This window comes from Neolamprologus brichardi, chromosome 7 (genome assembly GCF_056152115.1).
Source record: "Neolamprologus brichardi isolate AB-2024 chromosome 7, ASM5615211v1, whole genome shotgun sequence".
NCBI classification, from domain to species: Eukaryota; Metazoa; Chordata; class Actinopteri; order Cichliformes; family Cichlidae; genus Neolamprologus; species Neolamprologus brichardi.
The window spans coordinates 4,527,076-4,540,284 of record NC_142110.1 but is presented as its reverse complement, the minus strand read 5'-3'; the positions used below and the strand labels follow the sequence as shown (position 1 = coordinate 4,540,284).

The window sequence follows — 13,209 nt, the reverse complement described above, 5'->3', positions numbered from 1 at the left end:
TCCTGAGTTCAATTCCACCATCAGGCCTTCAGGGTCTTTCTGTGTGGAGTTTGCATGTTCTCCCCGTGTTTGCGTGGGTTCCCTCCGGGTACTCCGGCTTCCTCCCACCGTCCAAAGACATGCAGCTTGTGGGGATAGGTTAATTGGATAATCCAAATTGCCACTAGGTGTGAATGTGCGAGTGAATGTGAGTGCGAATGGTTGTCTGTCCCTGTGTGTTGGCCCTGCGACAGACTGGCGACCTGTCCAGGGTGTACCCTGCCTCTCGCCCTATGACAGCTGGGATAGGCTCCAGCGCCCCCCGCGACCCTGAAAAGGATAAGCAGAAGCGAATGGATGGATGGATGGATGGATAGAAAAGAGTTATTATAAAGAGTATTTGAGCAAATACTTTGCCTTATTAGACCACATAGTGCGAAATGCAAACATTTGAAATCTCTCCAGCACCAAGCTGGAACTCGGGTAAAGGTCAAGATGTCTTACAGTTTTCCAAAATTCATTAACTCAAGTAATTTCAATAGTATCCTTCAGTGGTGTTTAAAAATGACTATATATAAACCATACCATCAATTTTATATATACTAAACACAATTTAGAAACAGAGAAACAAGAGTGAGGCAGTCACAGATATATGTATTATATGTCACTAAAATAATAATGCCTGTATTATCCATTCATGATTCAAAGCTAGCCTTAATTTCCTCTGTCGGTACTCAGTCCTTTATTATTAGTTAATGTCACTGATTTAAAAAAAACATGCTTCAAATGTCATTATTCATTATTATTATTATTAGACTTTTGTCTCATCTCTTTCTGTTCATCATAAAATTTATGTCGAGCGTGATTGTTTTTCTATTCTCCACCAAGAACTTACAGCAGGTGCTGCTAATCAGCCACTGATGTTTAAAGATCATTTTATTACTGTAGCTGTGAAAATGTCTTGATTTTTTCATTTATCTCCTCTGGGGTTGTGGTTATTTATTTATTTATTTATTTATTTTACCACATTTCAAATAAAAAATAAAAATTATTTTTTTGTGTTTTTCTTTGCACAAAGTGTTAAAAGTGTTTTGCTCTGTGGTCAGCTCAACACTTGGAATTATGTCTTTACAGCCTCGATGCTAAATGATACCAAAGGAGGTTAATAAGTGTCTGTGTGATGGTTCAGCTCTTGTTCACCATTCCTCTCAAAGCTATTCTATATCTACAACTATGTATGTCAAACCTCTGCATATATATTTCCTTCTTTACCAAAAATTCTCAAGTCCTCTAACAGCAAGAAATATTACTTTCTGAATTTGTCCAAACTAACCCGACTAGATTGAAAGACGGCAGAGTTCAGACTCACACAGATTACTGCAGGGACACTATGTGCTGTGATGGCTGCTCAAAAGTACAGCAGAGGTAGTTAAAGAGAAGAAGTTCCACTCACAGACAGTTTGTGCCCTCCATGCTATCCGCTATGTGTGGCAGAGCGTGCCTGAGAGTTTAGCATCTTAGCTTAGCATCTTGTTCAGTCAGGACGGCCACACGCGGCTGTTATAATCACGACGTAGTGGCAAATAACTGAAACACAGAACGTGTGATGATGGCAGCAGCTGCACAGCGAGAATTTCTACATTTAGTCTGTTCCTTCCCATTCCATGCAAGGCCACCTGGGTTGGCTGGAAGACTGTTAGCCTAGCAGGGCGAAGGACACCGTCTCAGCTGAACTCTGGACACGCACACACATATAGGCTGTATCCCAATTCAGGGTCTGCAGCCTTAAAGTACGCAGCCTCAACGATCCTCAAGGGCGGCGTACTTAAAGACCGCCAAGGCCGGAAGTGCGAGGCTTGTGAAATGGGACGTTCTAGCCTCCGTTGCGCTGCCCAGGTTGCCTAGCAACCATGATACTAACAGCTGGAAACGTTTCATACAGCTTTGTTTGACAGAAATGAAGGAGAAAATCTTTTGTTCATTTGTTTGTTTGTTTCTACATGAGCTTTGATCATTCTCTGATTAAGCTCAGCTATTGAACGGCGTATATTTGAAAGTAAAGGCTTTAAAACCAAGTTAGTACAAACGTCACTAATGTCACATAACTTTGCCGACATGTGGCCAACAGTAATGTTTTAATGTTCTTCGTTATTAAACATTTGCACATAAATAAGTGACATAACATTCAGTACTTAGTTTACTAAGTTACTCTTCGGGCGCCCCTCATCCGCCGTTTTTTTTATTATAAATTATCCACACCCACCGCCGCGCTATGCATTCTGGGATATGTTGGGCCACGAAGTCTACACCGCCACGTCCTTAAAATTCAGGGAAATGAAGGACGCATTTGAGGGCCGCATTTCGAGCAGCCTTCGAATTGGGACAGCCTTCGTCGCGTCGCTGTGACATAATCGGCCTTAAAATGCGGCCTTTAAGGATGCAGTCCCTAAATTGGGATACAGCCATTGGGTCACAGGGTAAGATGGCGCCGCCATTGCGTGCAATAGGTCAGCAGCCTTATGAAATTTCCCCTTGTGGGACTAATAAAGGTATATCAATTCAGTTCAATTCAATACATTTATCTCACTCACTGTTGAACATTACACTGCCTTCAGACTCTGCAGTAATGAGCAGGGTGCTTGTTATGTGGGTCCTGCATTGCTGTTTACTGACCTTAAGCCAGCTCTCATAAAACCCCTTCTAATTTAAAGCAGCACCATTATACTCTGTAAACTGTTCGATTTGTGTGATTTTGCTATTCGAGGATGGTTATAAAGCTCTGAAAACATGGAGAGCATGACCCCACTGCTAAAAGGTAATTACTGAGAACCTGAGAAGCAGGATCTGCTGCGTGTGTCCTCCACCTCTCCTCTTCTTGTTGGTATAAAGAATTAATCACCAAGGATGAGGTATTGATTAAAAGCTTGGATCTTGTAATTAAAAGTCTATTGACATTTTAGCTTATTAAACTGTCACACTTCTGAATGACCTTCCAAAGAGAAATCTTACCACTTTGTGCTGCACCTACACCTGCAACAGTGATCTCACGTGAAGCTGCGCTACCGTTGGACTTTTTCAGCTTTGAAATAATCTACATTCTTAACCTCGTGAGCCTTCTCAGCCAGGAAAGGAAATGTCACAGAGCAGCATAAATAAGACATGAAAACTGCCTGCTGCTGACCACCTTGGCTCCCTTACTGAACTTCAAAGGGAACTGTTACCAGCTCATCTGTATTCCCATTGGTACAATTAAGAGAAAGGAGTAACAGAGAGTAACTGGAACAGCAAAGCTTAAGCTAAAAGTCTACAAGAGGTGGTCATTCCCGGCATAATTTCCCCTGCTCGTTGCATCACAACATGATTTCTCTATCAGTGCAGCGCCACTGTTCCCAAAGGACCGTTGACTGTTTTATTGCATGAATGCTCCTCCCTCATTCAGGCATCCTTTTCACACTTGCCTCTCACATTGTCAAGGCTAAATGGAGTCTTGGCAAGCGCCAAATAGATGCTAAACAAACCCTTTTGTATATGAGAATGGCTGTTTGTTCCCTCTCTGTATCGAATAGTCACACATACAATATAGTCCATTGGAAACAGGGAACCAAGTGTCATCATGCTCTATTGCTTTTGTGCCTTCAACAGTATCAAACTGGCCAGGACAATATGTCACAGTGTGTCTTTCTTTCCTTCTTTTTTTTTTTTTTAAGAGCGACCCTGCTTCACAATTTCATCACATTTTCTCATCACGCGGTGGGTCTAGACAGGAAGGGAGAAGCGACGGTAACCTGACAGCATTCAGCAAAATGGGATTTGAGTCCAGCTGTAATAAAACAGGGTTGTTTTTCAAGTAAGCATTCAATAACTAACCAACCGCAGTGACACGAAAGAATTGGGCTGTCTGTTAAAGAAACTTCTAGGCCAGCTCTTGATTTCTGATTAACTGAATTTGCTCTACAAAAAGGCCATCTGTCTGGTCCCCACGGCATAAAAAGCTGGCTTGAACATACTTTTCCAAGAACTATTTACTTTTTTTCTAAACCAGCAAAACCCTCTCGAGTTTGGAGTTTTGAAGCCCAACTGGATGACCTTAAAGTACTGACAAATTATGCAGGGGAAATAGCTTGGAGTAGCTATGTTTATCCATAAATATTCATTCTTCATCCATTGCAGTCCTGGGCATGCTTTTTCTCTCACTCTCCTCCTGTGAGCTGTACAGAAAGAACTGGGATGAACCCTGTCTTTTTCCTGATTGTGGTGCATGGAAACTCTCGATTTCCCCTGACAGAGTGAGCTCCGAGGGGGCTGGGAGGAATAAAGATAATTCCCAGATGTCTTTTTAAAGGCCATGTGCTTAAAATATTTCGGTCTCATCTCTCTCATCTACTGAGTGAACCCGTGAATTCGTTTCTCACTGTCTGTGTTCCTTTTGTGTTTTCCTGTTTGTATTGTCTGTGTAGGTGACTTGGTGTCACGGGCTATGCACCACCTACAGCCACTGTATATGAAGAACCACAACAATGGGACACCGATGCACCAGAAAAGCGGCGTGATACTCTGGGCGCCGGAAGCTATCTACACGCTGTGCTACTTCATGCACTGCCCTCAGATGGAGTGGGAAAACCCCAACGTTGAACCCTCCAAGGTTACCTTACAAACCGAGAGGTTAGAAGCAAACACGCAAAATAAAGGAAATGCACGTTCACATTTCTCATCAGCAACACTCAGCAGTAAAAGAAAAAAGTCAGAGTAACAGAGCGTCACTGCATCTAGTGGCTCACAGAGCCAGTGAACCACAACAGTTAGTCTGCTTTTCTTATTCACGCTTGATTTCCTATATTTTTTAAAAAGAAAAGAAACGTCTAAACATGTCTTTACAGCGTCAAAACACACAAAGCCTTTAGCTACGGGAAGCTGTTTACAAGATTTGTACCTCAAGAATTAGCAGACAGCATCGATTTTATAGAACAAGAGGGTTATAGCTGAACTGATTTCACCTTTTGGTTTGTGGGCTACCATTTCGAAGTCATATTGTTTGTATGATAACTGGCAAAAAAAAGAAACCAGCACCACACAGATGGTTGAGAGCTCCTGCCAGAGTACAGAGCACCAGAGTCCCCCACCTGTCACCCAAAGGTTCAAGGTTCTTTATTTGTGACATGCATAGTTATACAAGTATAATACACAGTGAAATGTAGCCTGACACGCTCCTCGACATGTGCAAAAATTGGGGGGGGGTGGAGGAAGAACACATATATATATATATATATATATATATATATATATATATATATATATATATATGTATATATATATATATATATATATATATATATATATATATATATGTATATATATATATATGTATATGTATATATATATATGTATATGTATATATATATATATATGTATATGTGTGTATATATATATATATATATATATATATATGTGTATATATATATACATATATACATACATGTATGTATATATATATATATATATATATATATATATATACATACACACACATACATACATATATATATATATATATGTGTGTATATATATGTGTGTGTATATATGTATGTGTGTATATATGTATATGTGTATATATAGTATATGTGTATATATGTATGTGTGTATATATGTATATGTGTATATATAGTATATGTGTATATGTAGTATATATGTGAATAGGGTGAATGTGCAGTAGTAGCAGCAAGCAGGTGAATCCTGTACATTAATATGAATAGCATCACAATATTGGTAAATTATAGGAAATTCCTCCACTTCATTGAGTCATGAAAGGGAAACTTTCTTCTGCTTTTGTTCATTTCTGTCCGTGGCTGTTTAAGGGACTGCAGTTTTTTTACACTTGACATTAGATTTATTTTTGAGCCCCTGCGATCGACGCTTTATCAAGACGAAAACTGAGTGAATGTTTATCTTACCTTCATCAGAAGGACATATATCCATTAGATGTTGGATGGCTGGAAACTTTCTTCAACTAAATGAGGAGAAGACTGAAGTTCTCGTTTGTACCTAGTGTTATGGAAAACTTGGGTCCACTTGCTACATTTGCAAAACCGTCTATCAGGAGCCTTGGTGTTAGTATTGACTCAGCTCTGACTTTGGATGCCCATGTAAAATCTTTGGTTTGCTCCTGTTTTTATCACTTGAGAAACATTGCTAAGCTGAGTCCCATTGTATCGCGCTCCGAATTAGAAATTGTCATTCGTGCATTTGTTTCATCTCGTCTGGACTATTGTAACTCTTTGTTTACTTGTTTATGTAAAGCCTCTTTGGAGCGTCTGCAAGTCGTTCAGAACGCTGCTGCAAAGCTTCTGACCAAGTCCTCCAAGCTGATTCAGCTGCACTGGCTCCCCGTTAAATTCAGAATCCAGTTTAAGGTTTTGACCTTGACTTTCAGGGCTCTGCATGGACAAGCACCAACATATATAAGTGAACTTTTACATCCATACATTCCCAGCAGGTCCCTGAGGTCATGTGACCAGAGCTTGCTTGCTGTCCGACACACGAGGCTGAAAACAAAAGGCGACAAAACTCTTTCCCTTTGAGCCTGAGATCTGTGGACTCAGTGGTCGCTTTTAAAAAACAGCTAAAAACTCATCTTTTTAAACTTGCTTTTGGTTGATTTTGATTTTTAGGTTTTAGCTTCTGTGAAGCACTTTGTGATTTTTATCTTGAAAGGTGCTATATAAATAAAGTTTTACTTACTTACATATACAAAATTCCCAATCTCCTCGATACCTGTAAAGGTTGTCAGCTTAATTTGAAGAAAATCTATGTGCTATAACAAACTATGGAACTGAGATTCAGTTTCAGTCATCCTGCATCAAGACCTGAAAACAAGTCAGGTGAGCAGCACAATGTTAAGCCTTTATTTGTCTACAAAAAAATAAAGCACTACATTATGGAGGTAAAACAGGAAACAGGAAAGCTCATAAATATTACAATTTATTAGTTTAGTAGTAATAATAAAGGCACACCACAAGTTACTGGGACAAAAAGTGGAAACTGCCTTTGGTTATACACAATCAAAGCTTCTGCATGTCTCTTCCTCCTCCTCCTCACCTTATAACACCGTCCAGTGGTGATGCTGCTTCTGCAGAGATCATTCTGCTGCAACTGTACACCTCTGCTGACTGGTTTTTCTTTTTTATTGTATTTCTGGCTCTCTGTGCTAAGCCGGGAAATGGCAGACCAGATGTTTTCCTCTGGAAGGAAAGTACAGTGAAGTGTCAACGTCTTGGCTACTTGAGCGAGCCCTCTGGGTGACCCGAGTCGTGGAAGGAAGGGGCAGTTGGAGCAGCCGTGAACAGACTCGCATTGAGAATTACCACCACTGCCCTATTGGGAAATTATATTCAGGAAGCTGTGGGACTCTGACGGTGACACATGTGACATGAAAATTAGGCAGTGTTTCCATAGTGTTCGGATAAATGTTCCCACAGTGTTCGCTTTATTTGCCACTTCTACTCACGAAACATTTATTCGCTGTATGTTCAGTATTTCCTCTGCTTTGGTGGAAACCTCTGTGGAATACAGAGCTGACAGTTGAGCCTGAGCAGTCCAGACTTTCATCGCCTGTCGTGGAGCAATTTATCAGTTAATGTGTGTCCCAGATATCCAACTTATGTCTGCTTTAGCTCCACCGTTTGTAACCAACATCACATTTATATTTTTTTAGGTCATTTTAAATCCAATTCTGGACCCAACATTAAGGAAATCCCTCTGATTTCAACTGTTTCCTTGCAGAATGTCTGCACTTTTAAAGAGCACTGCATGGAAACAGGGCGACCTTGAACTGCTCGTGAACCAAAGTTTCCATTGGGCTTGTGAAGGAATGCATTGGCGTTATACGTTCCCTGACTCTTGATTAGGTGTCGTGCAGAGCTTTAATGAAATCTGCAGAAGTAATAATGTCACGTGGCTGTAGGTCGGGCTCCTTTGAAGTGAGTAAAACACAAACACAAGGGTTTGCATTTCTTAGCATATCAAACTAATATTGAGTGACCCTCCTGTCAGCTTAAAGTAGCAGAGATGAGAGAGTTGTGCACTCAGCGTGTGTGTCAAGGGAAGCCGAGCCATTAAGACATCCTTTGTAAAGCGACATACTGATTAATAAATCCGCGAAGAGCACACAAACACAAACACATAACCAGCTTCTGGATTTGGCAACAGTCAAATAATCTGCCTGAGGTTTTTTTTAAAGAAACTAAACAAATTGGTACTACTGTCGTCCAAATGCTGTTATATAATTAAAATGATACATCGGCTGTGTGAAGGCAGCAAAAAGGTGGACCCAAGAGCAGGACTCACAGAGGCACAGGTGAACTCAAAACCCTCAGCTTTATTGAGGAAACGCAGACTGAACAAAGAACTAACTAGACTGGAATTCAAATAAACTAGCAGGCATGCAAACAGAACACACAGGGGGGGTAAGAGGATGAACAGACGTTAACGACGCGACATCAAGTAGGGGAAGACACAGAGGCTGTATCCCAATTCAGGGTCTGCAGCCTTAAAGTACGCAGCCTCAACGATCCTCAAGGGCCGCGTACTTAAAGACCACTAAGGCCGGAAGTGCGAGGCTTGTGAAATGGGACGGTCTAGCCTCCGTTGCGCTGCCCAGGTTGCCTAGCAACCATGATACTAACAGCTGGAAACGTTTCATACAGCTTTGTTTGACAGAAATGAAGGAGAAAATCTTTTGTTCATTTGTTTGTTTGTTTCTACATGAGCTTTGATCATTCTCTGATTAAGGTCAGCTATTGAACGGCGTATATTTTAAAGTAAAGGCTTTAAAACCAAGTTAGTACAAACGTCACTAATGTCACATAACTTTGCCGACATGTGGCCAACAGTAATGTTTTCATGTTCTTCGTTAGTAAACATTTGCACATAAATAAGTGACATAATATTCAGTACTTACTTAAAGTTTACTCTTTGGGCGCGCCTCGTCCGCCGTTTTTTTTTCCGGCAAAATTATCCACACCCACCGCCGCGCTATGCATTCTGGGATATGTTGGGCCACGAAGTCTACACCGCCACATCCTTAAATTTCAGGGAAATGAAGGACTCATTTGAGGGCCACATTTCGAGCAGCCTTCGAATTGGGACAGCCTTCGTCGCGTCGCTGTGACGTAATCGGCCTTAAAATGCGGCCTTTAAGGCTGCAGACCCTGAATTGGGATACAACCAGACACTAAATACACATAGCAGCAATCAAGGGATAAGCAACAGGAGGGGAATACACCTGGGAGAAATCAAAGCTGACGGGACAGGGGAAACGTAAACTGAACACACTCACATGAGACAGAGACCTTCAGAATAAAACAGGAAACTCACAGACACAGAACCAGGCAAGACACTGAACTAAACAGACAGATTCACAAGCAGAAAGTGTGACACCATAGACCAGGGGTCGGCAACCTGCGGCTCCAGAGCCGCATGCGGCTCTTTAGTCCTTATACTGCGGCTCCGCGTGGTTTGGGAAAATAAATTAGTATTTAGCTGAAGTGTATTTTATTTGTGTTTAGTTCTTTTTTTAACTTGTAGTTCTAAATTGGAAGATTATTGTGATATTGAAATATAAAAATAAAATTCTATTCTATTATTTTTTTCATCGCTCAAAATAAGAGTCACACTCGCGGAAGCCGGTGTACCCGCCGAAACGCCGTGCATTTATCGAGACTTTCAACCCCAGGTAGGCCAATTATGGATCTTCGGATCCACATTATGTCAGCAGCTATTCTCCACCATGAACTATGTTAAAGACAAACACCGCTCACGCCTGACAGATGACAGCTTACAGTCCTGCGTAAACTGACTTCGTACAGCCCCGATTAGCAGACGCTGTGCGCAGAGGTTGGGGACCATAAGTCTTATTGTAAACATATCACGGCAGACCGACGATGTTTGCATGAACACGCTTTTCAGCATCTCTTTATTGACCACTTTTCACACACTGTTGCTGTACGCATACAGCCGGCTGTAGCTTTTCAGCTCACAGCCCGACATACACCACCAACAACACAACAGCACAGATAGCGCAGACGTAAAGGCAGCGAGGCATGATTGCGGGTGTGGCTCAGGTGCGTCCGCCCCCCTGCAGCAGCGCTGCAGACCACGCCCCACCGCACACATTAACCTGGTAAAATACATATTTAGGCAGAATTTTGCAAATATCTACTTTTAATTTTTCAGCAGCATAGTGCTTTTTTATTTTTTAAAAGTCAGGTCAAGGCTCCAACAGCCCAAAGGCGATATAAGGGTGGTGGCTGAGAACAGTTTTTGTTTGCTACATGGATCATTTTAGTTCAGGTTGGTGTCTTTCCTTTTGTTATATTTAAGAGTTCAAAATGTGTTGATTACATAAATAAAATGTAATTTTCTCTGTAGCACTTCATGGATTTCATAAGCAACACACCTTAGTTGTTCACACAAAGCATAAAGGTAAAAAACAATATATACAGTGTTATCTTCATTTTAGATGTCAAAAAGTATTTGCGGCTCCGAGTGTTTTCTTTTGCGTGGAAACCGAGTCCAAATGGCTCTTTGGGTGTAAAAGGTTGCAGACCCCTGCCATAGACAGACGGAGGGAACCTAAACTAAACATGAGGGCAAGATAACAAAACCTAAACCAGAAATAATAATAATCATCATCATCATCATCATCATCATCATCGGATAGCTAAAGAATCAGAATATAATTATAATCAAAACAGTATCACCAGAGAATAAGAGCTAATCCATAATGCAAAAATAAACCAAAACATAAGAAACTCAAAATGCTGGGTCAAACCGACCCAGGACCGTGACAAAAAGTGAATATCAGTTTGTTTAAAACATTTTTGTTTGCATTACAATAGCATGTGTCAGACTTTTGTCCTATTATATTACATAATAAGGTCTTGAAAAGTCATTGTTCTTCTGTAGTTATAAAGCACAAAGGTGAACACACATATTGTTTATGTATTTCCATTCATATGGATTCCATATGGCTGTTGTAAACACTGATGCAGGATGAGTGGATTAGAGAAGGCCAGAGGTAGAGGTTTGAATTCTTCTATTTTACATAATTAAAACCAGAACACGGCTTCAGGGATTAATGATGGACATCTCTTGTTAATACTGACATTTTATACGCTGAGCAATCAAGCTGTTATAAATGAAAATGATTGCCACATGTATTGATAATAAAAAAAAGTTACAGGCTTTGGGTGATGGTGGAATAATAATACGACCTCGCCTGAGGTTTTCTCTGTGCTGTTTACTGATTACATGCAAAGAGGACAACTTTAATAAAGGTGAGCTCAATATAAACTGAAGCATTTGCGGTCCTGGCGCTGGGTTTTGATTCTTTCTCAGCTGTGGTCAACACGGAGCATGAAGGAGCTAGACTCATTTGAAATGAATCTAATTACATAAGCCCAGATGATATGTAGTAAACATAGCTTGTTTGAGAGCCCATGGGGGTTTTGCCTGGTTGGTAATGCAACCTAGATTGTTTGCTCTGTGCAAACGCAGCTTTAAACGCCTGCGTGCTCTCTCAGTCTTCTCTGTCAGAGAACAGGATGTATGATGTATGATGGTTGTTACCTGCTGCCGTCTGAACATTTCCAAGGAAGCAAACACACGATCAGTTTACCTTAACTGATAATGATCTTTTATAATTACTGAAATACATTACACGGAGCATTATAGGAAAACATGAGGAGGAACTGCAGTACTTGATCTTGTGAAGTGAAAATGATGACACGTGTAATTCCTGGCAGCATTATGACATCACGATTCTTTTAAAGGCATATAAGTCTTATAATGCATCATCCCCAATTTGCAGTGCATTGTGTTGGTTTATATGCTACATTGTGGCATATGGGTTTATGTTCTATTAAACAATAAGCAACAGCGTGGCAGTATTTTATGGTATTATGACAGACTTTAGATCATTAAACAAGAGCAGAGCAGATTAAAATGATAATTTTCATTCAGTTATATATGGTCTACAACCTCTCTACATCTAAACACCTCTTTTATGTTCTGATTTAGGGTCTTCAAAGTGAGTTAATCTTTTTTCTCAATAATTAACAGGCAAAAAAATAACATGCAAATTCCGTTTTAGTGAAATGCCTGCGCACACCAAGTGACTTCACTGTGTTTATGGTGGCAACTACGTGTGCTTCTACCTCCCTCTATAGGCCATTTCTGGTGTTGCCGCCTCTGATGGAGTGGGTGCGCGTAGCTGTGGTTCACACCGAGCACAGGCGCAGCTTCACTGTGGACAGCGATGATGTGCGGCAGGCTGCCAGGCTGCTGCTGCCTGGAGTGGACTGTGAGCCCCGCCAGCTCCGGTAGGCCCGGGAGTGAGTGGGCTCGCGCTTGAGCTGCAGAACATGTGTGCAGTCAACTTCTTCATCTGAACCCACAAAAAGCATACACGCACATATGTCAATTATATATGCAGGGAAAGATGTGCGTGTTTCACGTCCTCCCTGTAGTGTCAAGAAGTAAAGCCTGCAAGGTGTTTAGGGAAAACACTGCACGTAGCAAACAGCAATACTTGTCAGCTTGCACTCACTTTGTGTGCTATGCTTTTCAGAACGGATGACTGCTTCTGTGCCTCAAGGAAACTGGATGCTGCCTCTACTGAGGCAAAGTTCCTGCAGGATTTGGGCTTCCGCATGCTCAGCTGTGGACGCACAGACTTGGTAAAGCAGGCTGTCAACCTGCTAGGGCCGGATGGTATCAACAGCATGAGTGAGCAGGTTAGAAACACAGTCAACATCTTTAATAATGCATATACCGGCACATTTGTTCTCATGAACACATCAACACACACACAGCCTGTGGAAGTGTTTATCTTGTTTGTTTGGTAAACTGAGGTTCCTCCGCTTCTGAGCACAGTGCTGACTCTTGAGCTAAAAGGCAGTTATGCATATTAAATCTTATTTTGACATGTATTTTCCTGCATTAGAGCTCTGCACTATATCATGACTTCCACCTCAAGTACAGTAAATCATCAGGGGAATACTGCAAGTGTAGCTCCTGATTTTCCTCGGGAAAAATCAACATTCAGTTCAGGGCTGAGCTTAGCAGAAGCTTTCACATACAGAGCGCTGTACTGCATGTGTCCGTCAGACTGCCTCGGGTAGTGTCCCAGATGGCCCAGAGGAGATCTTAATTCATGTGGTATCCTTTAAAATGTTC

The 13,209-nt window shown here is 41.2% G+C and overlaps 1 protein-coding gene across 2 annotated transcripts in view; it reads left to right on the top strand.

The window, feature by feature from the left end:
- abtb3b (ankyrin repeat and BTB domain containing 3b) overlaps positions 1–13,209 on the top strand; it is an 83,248-nt gene that overhangs the window by 56,635 nt on the left and 13,404 nt on the right. For both annotated transcript variants that reach the window (XM_087842896.1, XM_087842895.1), the window contains exons 3-5: positions 4,437–4,641; positions 12,201–12,353; positions 12,602–12,767. In XM_087842896.1, coding sequence (XP_087699022.1) covers positions 4,437–4,641; positions 12,201–12,353; positions 12,602–12,767 — 524 coding nt within the window. The remainder of the gene's footprint in view (positions 1–4,436; positions 4,642–12,200; positions 12,354–12,601; positions 12,768–13,209) is intronic.